At 57.4% G+C, this 21,776-nt stretch overlaps 2 protein-coding genes across 6 annotated transcripts; one reads left to right on the top strand and one right to left on the bottom strand.

Moving 5' to 3' along the window:
• Positions 1-2,483: 2,483 nt before the first annotated feature.
• Positions 2,484-5,622, top strand: ZDHHC12 (zinc finger DHHC-type palmitoyltransferase 12). Of its 4 annotated transcripts, none has more exons than XM_069474730.1 (5): positions 2,484-2,615; positions 3,746-4,047; positions 4,414-4,491; positions 4,691-4,857; positions 4,999-5,622. In XM_069474730.1, the coding sequence occupies exons 1-5, from the start codon at positions 2,516-2,518 to the stop codon at positions 5,318-5,320; spliced, it is 969 nt and encodes a 322-aa protein (XP_069330831.1). In that variant the 5' UTR covers positions 2,484-2,515; the 3' UTR covers positions 5,321-5,622. The 4 variants fall into 4 exon arrangements, with proteins under 4 accessions (XP_069330831.1, XP_069330833.1, XP_069330832.1 ...); XM_069474732.1 differs by having other exon boundaries at positions 3,911-4,047; positions 4,694-4,857; positions 4,999-5,618; XM_069474731.1 differs by having other exon boundaries at positions 3,911-4,047; positions 4,999-5,617.
• A 125-nt stretch (positions 5,623-5,747) lies between these two features.
• PKN3 (protein kinase N3) lies at positions 5,748-16,535 on the bottom strand. 2 transcript variants are annotated; one of them, XM_069474728.1, is made up of 22 exons: positions 16,162-16,535; positions 14,024-14,264; positions 13,685-13,833; positions 13,105-13,216; positions 12,907-13,034; positions 12,543-12,726; positions 10,973-11,119; positions 10,783-10,892; positions 10,534-10,677; positions 10,060-10,135; positions 9,808-9,976; positions 9,532-9,634; positions 9,352-9,419; positions 8,988-9,051; positions 8,763-8,854; positions 8,178-8,354; positions 7,470-7,532; positions 7,253-7,329; positions 6,637-6,779; positions 6,446-6,553; positions 6,201-6,281; positions 5,748-6,088 (listed from the first exon to the last, which is right to left on the bottom strand). In XM_069474728.1, exons 1-22 carry the CDS (start codon positions 16,183-16,185, stop codon positions 5,876-5,878), a joined length of 2,673 nt encoding a protein of 890 aa, XP_069330829.1. In that variant the 5' UTR covers positions 16,186-16,535; the 3' UTR covers positions 5,748-5,875. The 2 variants fall into 2 exon arrangements, with proteins under 2 accessions (XP_069330829.1, XP_069330830.1); XM_069474729.1 differs by having other exon boundaries at positions 5,748-6,091; positions 6,248-6,281; positions 16,162-16,220.
• Between the last annotated feature and the right edge of the window lie 5,241 nt (positions 16,536-21,776).

Here is a 21,776-nt window from a genome sequence, read left to right as displayed (position 1 = left end):
AGGAAGGGGTCAGTCTGGACCCTGGACCAGTTAGGGTGCTTTAGGTGCAGGCAACAGAAACCCACCCTGGATGTCAGGATGTGGCAGAGCTCACAGAACCAAAGGAAAAACAGGTCTACCGGGTCTCAGGAGGGACACACCCCAGGGTGGCTTGGGGGATCTGGCTCCCAGGAGCCCAAAGCTGGCCTCTTCAGGGTACTGCCATCAGGTGATAAATCCATCCCAGCTGCTCTCCTTCCTGTGTTCCAGATTCAACAGACTGGCCAGCTTGGGGGTGGGGAGGTCTGAGCACTCTGATGGTACTGCTAAGGTTGTGCCCGATGGAGGAGGACTATTCCCCAAAGAATAGTCTAGAGGCCAGGTGTGGTGGCTCACACCTGTAATCCTAGCACTCTGGGAGGCTGAGGTGAGAGGATCACTCAAGGTCAGGGGTTCGAGACCAGCCTGAGCAGGAGCAAGACCCCCATCTCTACTAAAAATAGAAAGAAATTAGCTGGACAACTAACAATATACAGAAAAAAATTGGCCAGGAATGGTGGCACATGCCTGTAGTCCCAGCTACTTGGGAGGCTGAGGCAGGAGGATCGCTTGAGCCTGAGAGTTTGAGGTTGCTGTGAGCTAGGCTGACGCCACGGCACTCTAGCCTGGGCAACAGAGTGAGACTCTGGCTCAAAAAAAAAAAGAATAGTCTAGGTACTGGCAGCAAATCAAGGGAGTAGATGCCAGGTAGGTGTGTGCCCAGTGTCTAGACTCTCTCCTTGACCAAACTCTAGCCAGGCTCCTCTAAGCCCTCTTCTTGACTAGTCCTCAACATTGGCCTATAAAAACTACTCATCCATCCCCTCCCAACACATTAAAAGACTTAAACGAACACTGCCATAACTAGCAGTCACCTCTGCACAAATAGAAGTTGAGTTAGTTCCTGCTGGGCCCTGTTCCCTATTGCGATAGTATGTTACTGATTAAAATCTGTCCTTACCACTTTAACTAGCATCCAGCTTTGTTTATCTTTGATACCCGCACAGCGCCTGTCCCACAGAAACTTCAGAATTATTTGTTGAATGGATGATGTGCTAGAGGTCCCCACTCAGCACGTTAAGTCACACACCCATTGCCGTTATCAAGACTGAGTTGCAATGACAGACACCAACTCAAACACCCACCCAGGTTCTTCAAAGGTGGGAAGTCATTGACTAATACAACGGGGAACCTAGAGCGATTGTTGGCTTCAGGCGTAGCTGGATCTAGACGGCCCAGACAACGCTGTTAATGCCACCTCTCACTCTCTCTTAGTGCTGCTTGTCTTTGATATTTATCAGTCGGTGTCATTCTCTCCTACCACAGACAGACTCTCCCCACAAAGTGTAAAGATGGTTCCTGGTTGCCCTTATATCCTATTCCTTTACGTGTGAGATCCAAAAAATGCCCCTTTTCCCTCTCCGTATCTATACGGTAATCACATGGAATGACTGTGATTGGCCTTGCTCACTCACAGGCCCACACCCTTCCTCCCACCACCCTTTGGGGTGAGGGGCGGACCCACCAGATCCACATGGGATGGGAAGAGCCAGCTACCCAACAGAAAAAGGGATGTGGAGCTGTCAACGTCGTCAGAGGGGTACGCCGCAAGAGCTGGGACAGGCCAATCAGCGCAGGCAGAGACGGATGCCAGTGTCAAGGGGAGGTGCCTGGGAAAGGCAGGGCTGAATGCGGAAGGCCCTGGGGACACAGGGAAGAACGGCCTGGAGCCTCCCGCTGGCAAAGTCAGCCTGGCAGGGTGTAGGTGGTGGCTTAGAGCAGGGAAGACAGGACAGTCTAAGTGCTAAGACACCGCACTTCCATCATTTAATTCCCCCAGCCACCTTATTGTCACCCTCCTTATCGAGATAGAAAATAGAGCTCAGAGGGGTTCAGTAACTTGCCCAAGGTCACACAGGTAGGAAGAGGCAGCGCTTGTATTTCTAACTCCCACCCAAGTTAGACCACGCACCAGGGATTTCCACTTTTCTCATCCGTTTGCAATATCTGAAAATTAATCGAAACGAGGTAAGGATATCACCACTGAGCAACCCTGGGCGAGCCCTGCCCCTCACGAGTCCTGAGTCATCACGTCTTTGACACGGGTACAATTTTGCCTCCCGGAGCTACAGCACGCACCTGGACCTTCGAAGCGCCCAGGGAGCTGCACGCATGCGCGAGGCCGTCGGGGCGGATCCCAAGGGAGCGGGCGGAGACGCGCGCCTGCTCCTGGGCTTTCAAAAGTTACCTGTCGGTGGGGGCGGGAGTTGGGGGAGTTACCGGGTGCGCGCGCGCCGGCCCCGCCCTCAGCCTCTTCAGGCACCTGTTGGCTTGAGGGCCCACTCGGCCGCAGCTGCCACCCAATAGGCAGATTCCTTGAGCCAGCCCCGCCCCGCCCACCGCCAGGATCCACCAATCCCCGGCTGGCCGCGGCCCCCTCCCTCGGAGGGCCCGCCCCTCTGGGTGCTTCTTCCGGGTGGGGCCCCGGGCCGAGGCGATGGCGCCCTGGGCGCTCCTCAGCCCTGGGGTCCTAGTGCGGACCGGGCACACCGTGCTGACCTGGGGGATCACGCTGGTGCTCTTCCTGCACGATACCGGTGAGCCGGACCCCGCGCGACCCCGGACCCACCCGCTTCCGCCTGGTTCCCCAGACCTTTGGGTCCCACAGGGTCCCCCGCCCGATCCCCAGAGATCTTGGGATTGATCCGCTCTCCTCCAGCTCCTGAAGCCCCCTCCCCATCTATCTTTCCAAGAGCCACCTGCTCTCCGTCTGATATCCAGTTGATCTCCAATTAATCTCAGCATCTTCCTGATCACTGCCAGGTGCCCTGTCCATCCCAGGACCCATCTGGTGCCCACTGGGTCCGGGCCCCGTTTCCCCTGATCCTTCCCAGGAATTGACTCCCAACCTTTCCACCTATAAGATTAGGAGGATCAACTAGATTCAAGGACTGGCATCCCCCACACACCCTTCCCCACCACCATAGCCACTAGCTGCCCAAGTCCATAGGGGAGCGGTCTGTCTCCCATCTTTCTATGGTAGCGCCCATTCCCCCTCCCAACTTTCCCCTGAGTAGCCCCCTACGCAGCCCCTCGATCGTCCAGCCTCAGCCCCTGGACTGGGGGCCCTTCTCACTTTCCTCCCAAGACCTCAAATCTCCTTCACTGCCTTCGCCCTTTAGCCTAAAACTTTGCTCAGGTCTCCCCATCAGAAGACACCCTCTCAAACCCCCCCCCTTCCTTCTCTGCTTCCTTTTACAACCAAGGGGCACCAGAGTTGTCCACACTCTGCTGATGCCCCCTCATTCCTCACCAACTCCCCCCTCCTCCCCACTTCTCCCAAACCTCCAGTCACTCCCATAGGCTTAAACCCAGACTGGACCCTTCCTGGCCTGGCTCCTCTCATGCCCCTCTGCAGCATCTGAGCCCACTGGCTCCACCCTCCTATGTCTCTGTCTCCTGTATGTCAGACCTGGCCAGTCTCTCCCCATCGGAGAGCCAGAGACCCAGGAGCCCTCCTCCCTCTCTCCCATATCCATTCAGGTCTGGTCCCCTTCACGCCCCTTCTCCCCCTTCCTGCCAGACTTTGTTCAGCCACCCCCTTCTTCCTCTTCGCCAGACCCTGCAGCCAGACTTCCCCCTGACCCATCTTTTCTCCAGCATTAAGAGAGCTTTCGGAAAACAGATCTTGCCCTACAACCTTCCATGGTTCCCTGTTGCCCTCCAGATAAAGTGCAGATGAACTGCTGGCCACACATGGCCGCCCATGGATCCCCACCTCCAGGTCTTTGCTTGGCCAGGAGCGCATTTCCCCACCACCAGCTGCACCCAGCCCTACCCCCTCCTGTTCTGGCCAGGCTCCAGCCTCACTGTCCTCCTCCGGCCCCTCCAGAGCTGCGGCAATGGGAAGAGCAGGGGGAGCTACTCCTGCCTCTCACCTTCCTGCTCTTGGTGCTGGGCTCCTTGCTGCTCTACCTGGCCGTGTCACTCATGGACCCAGGCTACGTGAATGTTCAGCCCCAGCCCCAGGTAACCAGGGCCCCTGTGGGCTTGAACCCCTCCTTCCATCAGCAGGGATCCAAGGCCCCAGTAACGGTCTCCATGCCAGGCCCTGTGCTGCGGGCTCTTGGGGGGCATCTCAGTGAATCCTCTTGCCAGCCCTAGAACCCCATCCCATGATGAAGAAACCACTGAGGCCCAGAGAGGGGAAGCTGCTTGCAAATGTTACACAGCTTCGCTCAGTCCAGGGCACTCTGCCCCATCCCACACCTCCATTCTGCATGGGTTGGACTCTAAACTCTCCACACCCAGAGCTAAGTTGGCCCCAAGGGAGATGCCCACCTGTGCCATCTGTCTCCCAGGGGAACCCATCTTACACCCTGTTCCCATTTTCAGGAGGACCCTAAGGAGGAACAGACAGCCATGGTGCCTCAGGCCAACCCTCTTCGGCGCTGCAGATACTGCCTGGTGCTGGTGGGTGATGCACAGACCTCCGTGGGAGGAGGTGGGGCAAAGCTGAGACTCCCTGACCTCCTCCTGCCCCTGAGCCATGGTCTCACGACTCCTCCAAAGCCTCCCAGATTCAGGCCCTGACCCCTGACCCTCCCCTCCCCTCAGTGGTGGGCCCACAGGGAGGCTGGCATCGAGCTCCAACTCCCCTCCGTGCCCACAGCAGCCCCTGCGGGCCCGGCACTGCCGTGAATGCCGCCGCTGCGTCCGCCGCTACGACCACCACTGCCCCTGGATGGAGAACTGTGTGGGGGAACGCAACCACCCACTCTTCGTGGTCTACCTGGCGCTGCAGCTGGTGGTGCTTCTGTGGGGCCTATACCTGGCATGGTAGGTGCCACCACCACCACCTGGGGGAGGGTGGGCAGCATGCACCCACACGCATGCAGAGCCAGGGCTCCCTGGGGCCCAGCACGGGGAAGGAGGGCCTCCCCTGGCCGCCCCTAGCTCCGGTCCCTGTCGGTCCCGCAGGTCAGGCCTCCGGTTCTTCCAGCCCTGGGGGCTATGGCTGCGGTCCAGCGGGCTCCTGTTTGCCACCTTCCTACTGCTGTCTCTCTTCACATTGGTGGCCGGCCTGCTCCTGGCCTCACACGTCTACCTGGTGGCCAGCAACACCACCACCTGGGAGTTCATCTCCTCACACCGCATAGCCTACCTCCGCCAGCGCCCCGGCAACCCCTTTGACCGCGGCCTGACCCGCAACCTGGCCCACTTCTTCTGTGGGTGGCCCTCGGGGTCCTGGGAGACCCTCTGGGCTGAGGAGGAAGAGGAGGGCAGCAGCCCGGCTGTTTAGGCTCACAGGGCAGGGCAGCTATCTCATGCCTGCAAACCAGAGGGGCCGTACCTGCTGGGGGCGGCTCGCGGGGGCCTGGGGCTGTTCACTCCTGCCACCCTCCAGGCCTCGGAGCGGGGCTTCAGACAGAATCCCCGCCGCTGGGCAAATCTGCCTTCCACAGGAAGAAGAGGACCTGTGGGGGACACAAGCCCAAACAGACCCCGGGCTCCCCCCAACCCCAGGCCAGGCTGCCTCCAAGCACAGTTTTACAAGTTTAATAATCCATGAAGCAAGTCAAGTATTAAAAAGACAAACAAAACCACTCCTTACTGTGGCACCCCTGCGGGTCTGGGTCTCGCTGGGAGGCAGAGGAGGGGTGGGCAGGAGGGAGCAGTGACAGGCTTCGTCTAGTGACACTGAGCAAAGCCCCTGACAGCAGCCCCGTGGCTGCCACCACAAGTCCCAAGGGCATATAAATAGCAAGCAAGGCCTGGGCCTCCGTGCAGGCCACACAGCCAGGCGAGCACAGGCTTTAACCGTCTGGGCAGGGGGTGGAGGCGTTGGGAGCGGCCCTCAGGGCTCTAGGAATCGCTCTGACACGAAGTCAAAGTCCCGGAAGGCGGCCTGCTGGCGGGCACTGAGGGCGCTTCGGGGTGCAGGAGGGGTCAGGGCAGGCGGCAGCCCCGTGAACTCGCCCTCGAAGTAGCGCAGGTCTGCAGGGCCGCAGAGCGCGGGCACGAAGGGGGGCCGGATGGTGCGGGCAAGCAGGGCCTGCCAGTCGGTGGTCTGGGGGCAAGGGCAGAGGTGCCTGAAGTGGCAGGAACAGCAGCCCCCAGGGGTCACTCCATGCTGCCCACCCTGCCAGGTGCTGGGGACCACGGCTGCCCCAGCCACTCACCCTGAAGAACGGCTGGATCTTGATCTCCTCAGCATCCTGCTCTCCCGCCCCCAGGCGCTTCTCCGGGCACTTCTGGAGGAGCTGGGCAAAAGGACAAATGTTCACTTGGGGCACCCAGCCCCAGGCACTGCCCGCCTCCACCAGCGCCACAAGCAAGCTGGGCCACAGGGCCCCAAGGGTGGGCAGCAGCGGGCACACGAGCCGTGAGCAGCTGTCCAGCCCCACCCGGCCCCTGCAGTGCTCACCTTCTGAATGAGCTCGAGCCCCTGCGCCGACAGAAAGCGGGGGCATGGGGCATCCGCGTTGACAATGCAGTCAAACACTTCCTCCTCCGTGTCCCCTGGGAATGGGCACTGTGGAGATGGGGGCTCAGCAGGGTGCCTGGGCCACCCACCCCCCCAACCTGGAGGCCCCGGCAGCCCACTCCAGTGCGCACCTCGCCCACCAGCATCTCGTAGAGCAGCACGCCCAGCCCCCACCAGTCCACAGCCCGCGTGTACGACTCCTGGGTCAGCACTTCAGGGGCCAGGAACTCTGGGGTGCCACAGAAGGTGCTTGTCCGGTCCCCGAACCCAATCCCTGCAAACCAACACTCACACCAATGCCTGCTCGGCGTGTCCCATTCACAGTAACCTCTATGCTTGTAAGAACCAATAGCTCACCCTTAGGATTCCAGGAACCCAACCCTGTGCCAGGGCTTGCCCGGCACCTGACCAGGTGGGGACGGTCACAGTGCCATTTGACTGCACGAGGAGGTGGAGTCTCAGCCAAGCTCACATGCCAAGGTCCCACAAAAGGCAGGACCCAATACCCAGACCCAACCATAGGTTCTCCCTCAGGCCAAGTGTCAGCTGAGGCCCTTTAAAAGCCTCTAGGGCTAGGAAGCAGGGGCCAAGGTGGCCAGCTGTCCCCTAGAATGAGGGTGAGGGGAGTGCCAGGGCATTCATGGGTGGAGAGGGGATTTCCTGGGAGATGCCACCTGCCCACCACCCTGCCGGCCCGTGCTGGGTAGGTAATGCTGGAGGACATGGATCCTGACGGGTGACCCCCACCTTCCTTGCATAGCCCAAAGTCTGCGATCTTCAGGAAGCCCTGGGCGTCCAGCAGGAGATTATCCAACTTCAGGTCCCTGCGTGCAAGGGGCCATGTCAAAGCGGCTGAGAAGGGCTGCGACCTGGGGACCAGAAACTGCCCCCAGAGCAGCCCAGGAGGGCAGCATCCACCTCCCTCCCGCCTCCCTCCCTCGGGCACCTGTGGGACAAAAGCTACCTGTAAATGATCTTCTTCTGGTGTAAGAACTGTAGCCCCAGGACCACACAGGCCAGGTAGAAGCTGGAGGAGGGGTATATGGGTGAATTCAGGCCCAGGACAGGCACCAGGGAAGCCATGGCCTGGGGACACCTGGATGTCCAAGCCAGAATCACATGTGGAAGAGAGACTGGGACAAACATCCTGCCTAGGCCTGGGGGAGCCCAAGGTTGTCCCAAGGTTGCTGCGCACTTACAACCTATCCTTCCTGGGCCCTTAAGTTGTGCCAGGGACCGTGCCAAGGGTCCTGTGTCCTCCCAGCAGCCTGCAGTTGATGCTCATTATGCCTACTTTTCGGATGAGGATCTGAGACTCCAGGTAAGTGACCTGCCTAGGGTCACGCAGCCAGAGGCAGGGCTGATATGCCAGTTTAGGTCTAACTCCAGAGGCCGCACTGGAGGGAAAAAATAACTCCAGCTGCCAGTCCCCGTGCCAACCAATTTATAAATGCTACTCTCGTCTAGGCAACAACCCCACGAAACAGTCATTACAAGGCGATTCACGGCTTCATAAATGGAAGCCCACGGGCACGAACGCTGAGAGCTGACACCAGAATGGGAACCAAGGCCTCTCTGACTGCCAGCTCCTCTGCAGGAGGAGGAAGGGAGCAGCTCTGGGGACCCAGGGGAAGTTTTCTGGAAGAGGCAGGCAGGAGGAAGGGGAACCCACCAGGCCTGGGGCTCAGGAAAGACATCCTCGTGGATCTGCATCATGAGGTCACCACCGGGCACAAACTCAGTCACGAAGCAGGCGTGGCTGGAGGTCTGGAAGCAGGCGAGAAGGGAGAGCAGGAAGGGGTGCCCCGTGCAGCCCACAGCCTCCAGGATCCGCTTCTCGCAGTACAGGCTGCAGGGGAGGCTGGGGTCTTAGAGGGAGGAAAACCCTTCCCCAGCTGTGCCCTGCCCCACCCCCGCACCACCGCTGGTTCACTGGGCCCTCAAAGTGCTCAGTGGGTAGAGTGGTGGTTTCTAAATATCAAGGGCTCACATGGGTCACGGAACCTGTATTACCACTAATGCCCCCATTTTACAGAACAGCAAACTGAGGTACAGAGAGAAGAGGGAACCTGCCCAAGCGTACGCAGCTGCAAGCACCAAAAAGAGGACACAGGCCTGCCTGGCCCCACAGCATCACTACTTCAAAGCCCCAAGAGCCTTCAGCTGTCTTCTGGGTGCTCAAAGCCCAGGCCAGCCATCCTGGGTGTCTTCCAGGGCCAACGTCCCTGGTGCCTGGGCCCCCAGCCCTGCTACACACCTCTCTACCTCGTCCCGGCCGAGCACCTCCTGTTTCTTCAGTGCTTTGATGGCGTAGTATTTCCCCGTCCCCTTGAACTGGACCAGGAGGACCTGAGGACCAGGGAGAGGTTGGGCTCCAGGTGGGCTGCACAGGGGCCTTCACTTCTTCACCCCCCACAGATCAATGTCTCCTGGTTAATGTGCCGGGGGCTCCCACCCCACTGCACCCTCTTCAACCCACTACCTTCCCGAAGTGTCCCCGGCCAAGTACGGCCAAGCAGCGGAAGTCCTGCAGTCGGGGTGGTTTCCTGCAAGAGAGAGGACACAGGAAGCCCCCAGGACAAGGGCTGGGCCCCCACCCAGAGCCACTCCAAGCCCTCCATGCCCAGTTCCAGGCTGTCCCCAGCTATGGCGCTTGAGGACGAGCCCTGCAGTGAGCACCCCTAGAACAGCAGATCCCTGAGTCCGGCATGCAGCTGGAGCTCAATAATGTGGGTTCAGCACGTAAGGACCTGAGAGCCAGTCACTGCGCACATCCAAGGAGCCACCAAGCCACGCACAAATGGGGACACCGATGCTCAAGTATGATGCACACCAGATGGAGGTACCTGGCAGGGGAGGCTGGTGGAGACGGCCCGAGTCCAGTCCTGGGCTCCATGTGGGGGCGTTTGATGCGCTGCGAGGGCAGAGGGGCTCAGGGCAGGGCTGGCCTGTCTCCCCGCTTCCCCTCCAGGCTGCCAGCCCCTCCCAGGCAGCCCCCCAGCCTATGAGCCCCGCCCATCCCTCACCGGGGTCTCCTCGGGGGTCGGCTCCTGGGGCAGGTAGAGGCGCGGGGGCTTGGGTGGGGGCTTCATCTCTTCTGCCAAGGGGGTCTTCTTGGGCAGGAAATTACTGTGGGGGGGAAGCAGACACATGGCCCAGCACAGGCAGATGGAATAGCGGGAAGGACAGATACACAGCCATGCAGAGACAGACAGACAGACAGGGTAGGGGGATGGGCAGCCGGGACAGACACCGCCTGAACGTGGAGAGAAGCATGCAGGCTGGGCAAGGCGGCTCCTCACCTGGGGGAGGCAGGGTCGGAGCCCCCCCGGGGTGTAGTCGGGGTCTGAGGGCACCCTTTGGGGGGGCTGATCGTGCTTGGGGAGCTGCAGGGGGGCAGCAAGCTCATGACCAAGCGCCCCCAGGCCGCCATGCTGAGGTTCATCTGGGAAGCCCTCAAGAAGTCCTGGCCTGGGGACAAGGGGGGAGCTCAGTCCGGGGCCCCTGGAGGACCAGCCCTGCTCCCCACACACAGAGCCCCACGCCCTCCACACCTCTACGTTTAGAGAAAATGCGTTTCTGCCTCTGTAGCCGGGGCCGCCTCTCAATGACAGGATCACAGAAGGTCACCTGCAGGGGCAGAGGGCAGGGTTGAGGACTGGCCCCCTCCCACCCCATCTGCCATGGTACTTCCTCTGCCCCAGGAGCTCAGCCCAAGCTCCCAGTGTCAAAAGATGCAAGAGCCAGAAAAATGGCTTCAATGTCCTCATTGGTACCAGTGGAGAAACTGAGGCCCAGAGAAGAGAGGCACTTGTCCAGGGTCACGGCTGAGATAGGCACAGGACAAGGACGCAGGCCTCCAGATGCGGCCCCTTAGGGGCGAGAGTGGCTGGGAGTCCTTATGCCTGGAGACCAGCCCTCTCTGGTCCACAGTCTGGATCCCTCCACACGGCGGGTCAGTCTTGAAGGCCCGCCTCACCCTGTGCACCCAGGGGCCCGCCAGGTCCGAAGGCAGGGGCAGTCAGCACCTGGGCGAAGAGCCGCCCCTGTGGCACCAGGCTGAGGGACAGCTGGTGACAGGCATTGTCCAGGAAGTCCTCGAGCCTCAGGAAGGCCACGCCACACAGCTGCCGCCAGTCTCGCCAACGCACCCCGATCTCCAGCTCTCGGGCCTGCACAGAGGGGCCAGGCTGAGGCTGGGGCACGGCACGAGCCCTGACCTGGGCGGCTCCACCCTGCCACAAGGTCACCCCAAACCATGCAAAGGCCAGCTTTACTCGCTCCAGTGGGATGACAAAGGTCTGGTCCCAAGACTGCTCGGCGACCTGCCCCCAGCCTGTCTGGCCCACAGTGCGGTTGTCCACCTTCAGCACAGCCAACACCTCGCCTGCAGGGTCAGAGCTAGGGATCAGAGCAGGCCCAGGGCAGGAGTCCCCTGCAGCCCCGCATAGCTCCTTCCCCACTCACGGGCCAGCTCGCCTCCACCACGCTGTTGCCTTGCCCTGGTCCGAAGCCAGCCCTCGGAGGGGCTGCCAGCCAGCGCGGCCACCGGAGAACGTCCAGGCACAGCTGTCAGCAGCTGCTCACAGCCCAGGAGGCGGACCTGCAGTGTCCCTGTCGGGGGGCATTGTCAGATGCCATCTTCCCACTGCCTCCACCAATGTGCCCTGACATCCTAGGAATGCCACTCTCACCAGGGGGTGGCTGAATCCAGACCCTACCCACATAGACCTGCCATCCTTGAGCAGAACAACTGGCTGTCCCCTCCACATGCGAGGGCAGCAGGGACACAGGTGCAGAGCATAACCCAGACCTCAGCCAGGCTGCGCAGAGCCACAGCACCTGGTGGGATGCTGCTCAGGGCCCAGGGAACACCGCGGCAGGGACAAGAGCTTGGGGCAGGGAGCAGGACGCCTGACCTCCTGTGCTGTCCCACCTGCCCCAGGCCTCAGCTTCTCCATCTGAGCAGGGGAGGTAAGTCCCAACTTGGCCCCACCTCCCCCAAGGTGTGAAACACGCTTTGCCAACCGAGTAAGTTCATTTTCAGGGTCACCAGAGTTCTGTCTCTCAAAGGGTAGAGGAAGCAATGGGAATCTAGCAGCTTTTGAGGATACAAAGTGAGCCCAAGAGCACCATTTAAGGAGTCCAGGCCTGGGGGTTACACACAGAGAGCCCTTATAAACAAAGGCAGGTGTTCAGAGTGGAAGACCTTGGAAAGAAGACTCAAGGAACCGGGGCATTTAGCCAGGAGCTAGGGTAGGGTGGCCGCGAGTAGCTGGATTCCAGGCCTTTTAACAAACTCTTCCCTTTGCCTTCCCCAGCTCATCTCCTTGGCCACTTAAGTACTCCTATGGGTTCTTCAAGGCCAAGCTCAAGCACCACTCGCTCCAGGAAGCATTCCTTGATTCCCCAAGGCCAGATGAGAGGGCCTCATCCAGCCCCTGCACTTCCTCTTCTCAGCGCTGCTGCTGGTGGAAGGGGGCCGTCTGCTGCACGCCTGTGCTCTGCGCAGGCAGCCATTGGCTCTCCTGGCTGCATCTCAGGCGGGAAGCTCAGGGCTGCAAAGCCCAAGCTCTCAGGTTATTTGTTGATTGCTATAAGGAGACACATCTCAGCTCAAGGTAAGAAAGAACTTTCTAATAATCTGAGCTGCTGAGGACTGCCAAGGCCTCCAGGTCTGTGGGCTCCCTAACGCTACAGCTTAAAGCATTATTACATTTATTTATTTAAATAATAGCTACATTGTCCCAGTGCAGACTCTGCCAGGCACTGCGCTCAGCACTTCACGTACAGTAACTTCAACAAGTTACTGTACTTTCACAGCAACCTTATGAGGGAAGTGCTATGAATATAATCATCCCCATTATACAGATGGATAAACTGAGGTTCAGAGAGGGATGTCAGCTGCCCAAGGTCACACAGCTAGTGGGTGGTGATGCCAGCATTAGAACTCCTCCCCGAAGTGCTTCCCCACTGTGCTTCTGGGTCCTCCCCAAAAGGGAAGGAGAGCTCTGAAGTAGGAGGGACTCCTCGCTACCTGTCAGGGCAGTGGGCTTCACAAGTGTCCCTGAGGGTTGGGGGCTCCCAGGCACCGCAGTCTGCAGCTCCCGGGCCACTCTGCTGCGCAGAGGGTGAGCAGGCGGCAGTCCCTCCAGCAGCTGTTCCAGGGCCAGCCGAAGGAGGTCCAGTTTCTGGGAGGACTCTTGGAGCTGGGCCTGGGCCTACAGAGGGGACACAGGCAGGGGCAGGCCCATGGGACACGTGGGGCAGCAGTGGCCCAGGCCACCCAGAGTCACCACCCACATGACATCTCCACAGAAGGTGCCTCCTGCCACTGCAGAAGGTGCTACGAGAACAGGCAGACCCTTGGAGAGGGCAGCAGGGAGGGGCCGGGGCCTGACCTCGGCCAGCGCCTTGCGGTCCTGTGTTCTCCGGCTACCGAGCAGCTTCACCACGTTCTTGGCGCCCTCGGCCACGGCAGCCTCCACGCGCAGTCGGTGCTGCAGCTCCTCTGCCAGCAGCTCAGGGCCTGGGGGAGGAGGAGAGCGTTCCGGCCCTGCCCGGCCCTGCGCGGCCCTGCCGCCTTCTCAAGGCCTCACCTGGCTCAGGGGACCCACTGGCCTCCAGGCTGCTGATCTTCATCCGCAGCAGGGCCACCTTCAGCTGACTGTCCCGCAGCATCTGCTGGGCGGCTGCCAGGAGCTTCTTCTCCTGCGGGGCCATGATGTATGCCCCATCAGACCAGTTCTCAGCCAGAGCCTCCCTCGGTAGGCCAGACGCGAGAGTCAAGCTTCCCTGGCCAGGCCGGCTGCAGGCGCAGAGCCTTGTGGCCTAGGCCTCCCCAATCCGATCAGGGCCGGGGACAAGCCTTCCTTCCTGTCAGACACGGACTGGGGCTCCCCATGTCATACTGGGAGGTGGGACTGGGAACTGGACTGGGACCCCACTGGACAGGTACAGGGCCTTCTCCGTTAGTCTCGGGCTCAGGGCCACACGTTCCTGCCCAGCTGGGGTTTGGGGTGGCATTTCCCCCAGCAGACTGACCTAGAGGGTCAATGGCTGGGCTGCATTTCCTTGTCAGGATTGGGGCACAGCTGCTCCTCCCCTAATATCTGACAGCCAAGTCTCACCAGAGTGGGGGTTGGGGCTGTGCCTCCCCCATCAGGCTGGGGGCCTCACCTTGGGGGTCCCACTGGCACACGTGTGGGTCATGTTCTCAGCCCCCTGTTTCACCTTCAGCTCCACCTGCAGCTGCCTCCGTAGAGCCTCCAGGTGCCGTGCCTTTGGCTGCTGCTCAGCCCGCAGCTGGGGGCCCAAGCCCACAGGTTCTGTTGCAGGGAGTGTTCCCATCACCTACAGCCGAGACCCCCATGGCCTAACTCTCCCCTCCCTTGCCTCCTGGGCTATCAGTGGGAGCTCTGGGAGGAGGCTCAGGGAGGCAAGGCAGTCTCGGCCCAGGGCCAGGGCCTGGGTCAGCCTGCAGCCTCCTGTCCTGAGGGGTCTCAGCTCCTCACTCACCAGCCTGGCCAGGCCCGGGGCCAGGCAGCAGGATGTGGGCGTGTAGCTCCCGCAGTTCACCATGCAGCTGCTCCAGGCGGCGGTTGGAGGAGCGCAGCAGCTGCTGCACGTGGCCCAGGTGGCGGCGGTCTGTGGCTACCCGCCGCAGGTTCTCCACGCCCTCCTTGATTTTCAGCTCCTTCTGGATGGCCCGACGGATCGCCTCTTTCTCATCTTCTGAAGGCCGCTGGCCCGGCCCAGGCTGCAGAAGGGCGGAGAGGAGGCATGGGATACAGCCCTACCAGCAGCCCCTGCTCCCTGCAGATGGAGAGGGCGGAGGGACCACATCCAGGACCGACACACACATGCGAAGCATCTCTGCCCTTAGAGCCAGACAGAAAGCCGAGGGCCACTCACATAGCCCATGCTCCTGTCCTCTGCTGTTTAGAGAAGGGGAAGGGGAAACTTGCAATGCTTATGCAATGCTCACTGGGTGCCAGGTTCTGTTCTAAAAGCATGGTGTATATTACCTTCTTGCTCCTCCCAGCAACCCCACCAGTTAGGAGCAGTTATTATCCCCATTTTAGAGATGAGGAAACTGAGACCCAGAGAGGTGAAGTAATTTGCCCACAGTCGAGACAGAGGAGAGGCCACCCTCTTGGGGCTGGTGGGGATGGACACTAGCCTCTCCCTGCCAGCCATGGGGAACTAGGCTGCCGTACATCTGGGAGCCAGAGTAAGATCTGGGAGTGAGAAAAAGCTCAGCACTAAGGAGGGATTCACCCAGAATCACCTGGAGAAGGTAGCCAGTGGCCTGTGAGGCCAGGGCTTGTTCCGCACATCCCAGTGCCACAGGTGGCAAAGCGGAGGCACAGAGAGGGACTGGGGAGGTCTCCTGGTGCCCACTCCCACCTTGGCTCCTGGGGGAGGGGGGTCGAAGTCTCTCACTGCCTCACTCCAGGCTGGAGCCAGGAAGAGGAAAATCTCCTTTCCAGAGGCCAACATTTCAAACCAGCTAGTGCCAAAGGTGACCGCAGGCCGAGGTGACCCACGATGCCCCTCCCAACAGACTCTTGCAGGGACCCCACCTTACCTCTCTGTGTTCCATCTCCTGAGCCTAGTGGAAGGGGTGGTGACCCCAGCCTCAGGGACCCCCCCACCCCAGGCCTAGGCTGGGTCGCTGGCTGGGCTGCCAGAGGGCAAGGGCGAGGCTCAGGAAATCCTTTGACCGCCCTAGGCAAGAGGGCCAGAGCCAAAGGCCGGAGCAGACAAAGATCCCATGGAGCTGGAGGCCTGGCCACCAGGGTCCTGAGTCACCCAGCCACTTGCTGCAGGGCGGAGGCTTGCAGGAAATCGGAAAATGTGTACAGGCCACGGCTGGAACAGGCGGAGGCACCTCCGGAGGAAGGGTAGGGGAGGTGGTAGACCCAGCCTGAAGGCTCCCTAAGCCACTGGGGTGCGAGCACTCAAGGAGTCTCTGTCTACCACACCTCACCCCCAACACAGCCCTGTGTGTGTCCTGTCTGCTCTGGGCTGGAATCCTGACCACACACACCTCCTCTCTGCTCCCCGGTGGGACCCTATCTTGTACACAAACGTCCCCGCCCACCCCCAGTTGCTCTGGGACAGGACACCACCTCTCCCTCCACAGTAACAGACAGATGGACACACACAAAGCCTTGGCCCTTTGGGCCCGCGCGCGCACCTACTGCCAGCTCTGGGCAGGAACCCCGGCCCCCTCGGAATTCTGGAACACTCTGTACCCAAAGGTTCCCGCCCCGGCGTGGGGCTAGGCCCCTCCCCCCGCCCCCGTGTGCTCTGGGAAGGACCCCCCACCCCAGGTGCACACACGCATCCCTCTCCCCGACCCCCTTTGCTTTCCCGCTAATTCCCATCGGCCTTAGAGTCCCACCTGGAAGAACCGATTTTAGGAAACTCTGGGACCCCCTAGGGGCCCACCCTGCGGAGTCAGATGTGCTACGGGCGGGTCTGACTCGAAGCTCCAGGCTGACCTGGAGTCGGTTCCAGGGCCCATGACCGACCTAACCCGCGCTCACGGCTGCCTGCGAAGCTGTTGCGGGGCCGGAGCGGGGACTGGGGGCGCGGGGGCGGGGCTGGGGACGCCGCGAACGAGGCTTCCCGCCCCCGGCCCCGTTCACCTGCCGCTGCGCCCGCTCCTCCATGGCGCCGCTGCGGCCGCTCGGCCTCTCCTCCCGACCACTCGGGTTCCGGAAGCCGCGGCCCCTCCGCCAGGACTTTCAAACTTGAAACTTCCCGGGAAGCGGCGCTGGAGATGAGGGATCGGGCGCCCCCTCCCGAGACCCGCGGGCCCTCCGGGGATCTGGTACCAGCGCCGCCTCTCGGCCGCGCCGGGTAACGCCGTACAGCCCGCTCCCGGGGTCCGAGGCCCCGGCACCTCCCCCGGATCCAAAATTCCGCGGGATTCCGGGCCCAGTACCCCGTCTTCTGCGGCCGCAGTCCCCGCTCGGCGTGGCACTGGCCTCTGCCCCGGGATGGGAGCACAGTAGGGGCACTCTGGACCCGGGTCCTCCGACTGTGCTCCCCCGCGCGCTCAGAGGGGCGGGCCCGGCGCCCCCTGCCGGCGTCGGAGCGCAGCCTGTGTCGTGGGTCCACTCCCGCTGGGGCTGACCCCCTAACCCCAGGACCAGCCAGGACCTGGCCGCCGCTCCTAATGCGCTGGGCCTCCTCGACCAAGTCCTGCAAGTCTCTCTTCGTCTCAGATGTCGTGGGTGTAAAATGGGCTAATCCCAAACTGTCGCCCCCTCGGAGTGGTTGGCCCTACCTAGATATTATTCACAAGGGCGTATACCTCAGGGAAAAATAAAACCTCACCCAAATTATGGTAAATTACAAATTATGGACGAATGAACTAAAAGTCTCTCAGGCTCATCACTTAACTAGACTGAGCTTGCTGGTTCAGCCAGAGCGACTGTTCCAACTTTGCGCTAAAAAGCTCATCTAAACAGGAGAAAAGACATTTACACCTTGTTAAGTAGCCACTGTCTCGGGAAAGTGATGACTAGCCCGCATGGGGTGTGCTGGCCACAGCGTGCCCCTCTGGGGGATCCTGGTTCTTTACTGCCATTCCGGCCACTTCCAGGCATGCTGTGCTTACCAGCGCTTTGTGCCAGGATCACACTGGAAGGACCCCCCCCTAAAGGGTCAGAAGTGGTGAAGGGTCAAATATTGACCGACTTGGAACAGGTACCCTCCAGCACTCTTACCGAAGGAAGCCACCTGTTTGACTTCACAGTGATCACCTCACTCACAAGGGGCTGGAAAAAGTGAAACTGGCCAGCCATGGACAATGCTGGGTTGTCCTGCAATGGGAAATCAACCAAGTGGCATCAGCGTAAGCAGAGGCAGCTTGGTTCTGTGAGACATGCCCAGATTTCATAATCAAAGGCAAAATGTGACAAGTTTACACATCAGAGTTTTTGAGGGATAGACATTAACACAAGCACCCAGTACATAGTAGGCTCTTTAAAATGAGGATTATCAAGCTGTCTTGAGGTTAATGTTGTTATCCATCATTTGGGAGTAAAAAAGCTTCAGCTTCTCATCACAGCTTATCAAAAACCCACTAATCAAACTAGCAAGCCTCCGCCCCTTTTAGGAACTCCCCCAATGGTGCCATCAGTCCAGGCAGCTAATTAACATTTAAAAATATGTATTTGACTTGGTAAGTAAATGTTACTTCTAGAAGCCAAATGGGTAATCTGATCAGACAACCCTCCACGGGAGAGTGTTCACTTCTCATCTCAAGGTCCATTTAGCTGGGAAGTTGAATTAGATGGTTTTCCAAGTTTGCTGAGGAGTGTTTGTTTCACTGTTACACTAAGGGAGAGGAGTTCAATAGTAGCAAAATCCATGTAATGCACCCAGGCTGGGCAAACCAGCAGGGAAACAGAGTCCTGCGCTGCTGAATGAGTCTGACCAGACACCTGCATCTTACATCTGAGAGTGATGAGATGCATGAGATCAGAATTCTTAGGAAAATGTAAGTTCATGTTCAACACTCAATGGATAGTAAATAGTTCAAACCAACTCACCAGCTAGTTGGCCTATAAAACTGTAAAACAGTTAACCTGAAGGAACCTAAAACTTCCCAGCAGGAAATATTTTCCCCCTTACCATACACACAGTTCTTCCTTCTCAGTATTGCAACTAGCCATCTACATTTAGATTTGTCTCTGTGTAGAATCCAAGCTCACTTGACCAATTAATCAGGTTGGCACACACCTTCCACTTTAAAAGTCCTCACTACTCTTGTTCTAACCACAAAACAACAGCCCTTTCCCTCAGACCTGTTAAAAAGTAAACTTATAAGCCTTCATAAACAGCCACATATTCAAAAAGAGAATGGTCACTAATGGGGTTACCATAAACTTTTCAAAATGATAAAATGCTGTCTTTCTTTCTTTTTTTTTTTTTTTTTGAGACAGAGTCTCACTCTGTTGCCCAGGCTAGAGTGAGTGCCGTGGCGTCAGCCCAGCTCACAGCAACCTCAAACTCCTGGGCTCAAGCGATCCACCTGCCTCAGCCTCCTGAGTAGCTGGGACTACAGGCATGTGCCACCATACGCGGCTAATTTTTTCTATATATATTTTTAGTTGTCCATATAATTTCTATTTTTAGTAGAGACGGGGTCTCACTCTTGCTCAGGCTGGTCTCAAACTCCTGAGCTCAAACGATCCACCCTCCTCGGCCTCCCAGAGTGCTAGGATTACAGGCATGAGCCACCTCGCCCAGCCCTTTCATTTATTTATTTTTTTTGGAACAGAGTCTCATTCTGTCACACAGGCTAGAGTGCCTTGGTGTCAGCCTAGCTCACTGCAACCTCAAACTCCTGGGCTTAAGCAATCCTCCTGCCTCAGCCTCTCGAGTAGCTGGGACTGCAGACATGCACCACCAGCTAATTTTTTTTTTTCTACTTTTAGTTGTCCAGCTAATTTCTTTCTACTTTTAGTAGAGACGGGGGTCTCGCTCTTGCTCAGGCTGGTCTTTAACTCTTTACCTCAAGTGATCCTTCTGCCTCAGCCTCCTGGGTAGCTGGGACCACAGGCTCGAGCCATGATGCCCAGCTAATTTTTTCTATTTTTAGTTGTCTGGCTAATTTCTTTCTATTTTTAGTAGAGATAGGGTCTTGCTCTTGTTCATGCTGGTCTCGAACTCCTGAGCACGCCTCGGCCTCCCAGAGTGCTAGGATTACAGGCGTGAGCCACTGCACCTGGCCAAATGTCCCTTTTAAACAATTGGAATAGTTTATTCATTCATTTCTTAAAGAATTTCCCAGGTACAGTGGCTGGCGCAAGTAATCACGGCCACTCAGGAGGCTGAGGCCAGAAATTCAAGACCAGCATGGGCAACACTGTGAGACCTTGTCTCTTAAAAAAATAAAAAATAAGAAAATAGCCAGGCGTGGTAGCACATGCCTATAGTCCCAGCTATTCGGGAGGCTGAGGTGGGATGATCTCTTGAGCCCAGGAGTTCGAGGCTGCAGAGACCTAAGATCATGCTACTGCACTCCAGCCTGTGCAACAGAGCAAGATCCTGAACAAGATCCAGAGCGTCTCTTAAAAAAAGAAAAAGCTTGTCTCACTCTTCAGGAAATCCTGAAAGTCTTCACCCTTTGCAACAGAATTACATTTTTACAATAGTCAGAAAGGGTTCATAGAAAAATCTAACAAAAAAAATACAGAAAAATCAAACCTGTGTTTCTGGCACCAAGTAAAACCATGAACCTAGTTGTTATAAAGCAGTAGTGACAGATTATCAGATGAACCCAGAAACGCAATTGTTTAGGAATTCTTTGACAGCAAAAAATCCATGTCGGAGTAAAAAACTCCTGTACCTTTTGGGAGCCAAACAGCTAACACAAGTGAAACAAGCAGGTCAGATGTGAAGCAAATCTGTCAGCCAAACAAAATGTCTAAGTACTCTGTGGACCATTTAAACTCTACATTTTTGGGAGGCTGAGGCAGGAGGATCATTTGATCCTGAGAGTTACGAGGTTGCAGTGAGCTTTGATGATGCCACTGCACTCTAGCCTGGGCAACAGAGTGAGACCCTGTCTTAAAATAAATAAATGAAATAAACACTATTAATACATTTTACAAGCCAGAGATGGGTGAAATTTTTTAAGAGCCCATTAATGGAAGTCAGGGAATCCGGTTAAAATTAAGTCTTTTTGAAATCACTGGAGAAATAAGAACTGCAAGGATGGTCTAAAACAGAATATTCCTTCCTTACATTTTTTTTTTTTTTTTTTTTAAAGACAGGGTCTTGGCCGGGCACAGTGGCTCATGCCTGTAATCCTAGCACTCTGGGAGACCGAGGCAGGAGGATTGCTTGAGCTCAGGAGTTGAAGACCAGCCTGAGCAAGAGACCCCGTCTCTATTAAAATAGAAAAAAATTAATCGGACAACTAAAAATAGAAACAAAAAATTAGCCAGGTGCTGTGGCTAGCACCTGTAGTCCCAGCTACTTGGGAAGCTGAGGCAGGAGGAACCCTTGAGCCCAGGAGTTTGAGGTTGCTGTGAGCTAGGCTAATGCAAGGGCACTCTAGCCTAGGCAACAGAAGCTGTCTCAAAAATAAATACATACATACATACATACATACAGGGTCTTGCTTCGTCACCCTGGCTAGCATGCAGTGGCGTGATCATAACTTACTGCAACCTCAAACTCCCAGGCTCGAGCAATCCTCCCACCTCCCCAGAGTGCTAGGATTACAGGTGTGAGCCACTACACCCAACTCCTTCCTTAAGGTTTTGAAACTAAACATAAGGATACCTCACAAACTACTGTCCTCTATTCCAATGCACGCAGTTTTTAAAAATTTCCCTGATGAGCTGAGTATGGCACAGCTTTGGAAGAGCACAGCCCCTTCCCAGAGAAGGAAATTACCTCAATGGCCATTATTTGCTCCTCTTTTTTTTCTTTTTTGAGACAGAGTCTCACTCTGTTGCCTGGGCTAGAGTGCCATGGCGTCAGCCTAGCTCACAGCAACCTCAAACTCCTGGACTCAAGCAATTCTACTGCCTCAGCCTCCCGAGTAGCTGGGACTACAGGCATGCACCTCATGCCCGGCTAATTTTTTCTATATATATTTTTAGATGTCCATATAATTTCTTTCTATTTTTAGTAGAGACGGGGTCTCGCTCTTGCTCAGGCTGGTCTCAAACTCCTGAGCTCAAACAATCCACCCGCCTCGGCCTCCCAGAGTGCTAGGATTACAGGCGTGAGCCACCGCGCCCAGCCTGCTCCTCTTTTTAAATGTCGTTGAGCGAAGGAGCATACACACTCGCCTAAGGGCCAGTCCAACAATTCCTACTGCAATTGGACACAAGGCACACTGGCTACTCTGCAGGAATTTTCCTGGGTGCTAAGGTTGCCATTTTGCTTTCTCACAGCCTAGTCCTCTTTTACAAGATTTGCAGAAATAGGGTAGTCTAGAGAGTGAAGCAATAGTTGGGACCAAACGATTGCCTTAAAGGCATCCCAATTTTTGACATTTCCCAAAAGGAACATTATATTCGATTGCAACCTATAACCGCACCAGCACATAAAACCACCAGCTGTGCTAAGCCATAACTTTGTGAAACAATATTACAAGTTTAAGTATTAATATTAGTGCAAGACTACAATATTACTCCCTTATCTGTGGGGGATACTTCCTAGACCACCCCCAGGGGCCACCTGAAGCCACGGATACTATCAACCCCCATATATTTTTTCCTATACATACATG

Source organism: Eulemur rufifrons, chromosome 7 (genome assembly GCF_041146395.1).
Source record: "Eulemur rufifrons isolate Redbay chromosome 7, OSU_ERuf_1, whole genome shotgun sequence".
In the NCBI taxonomy this organism is placed as follows: Eukaryota; Metazoa; Chordata; class Mammalia; order Primates; family Lemuridae; genus Eulemur; species Eulemur rufifrons.
The sequence above is the reverse complement of the archived record's forward strand: the minus strand, read 5'-3'. Positions and strand labels throughout refer to the sequence as shown.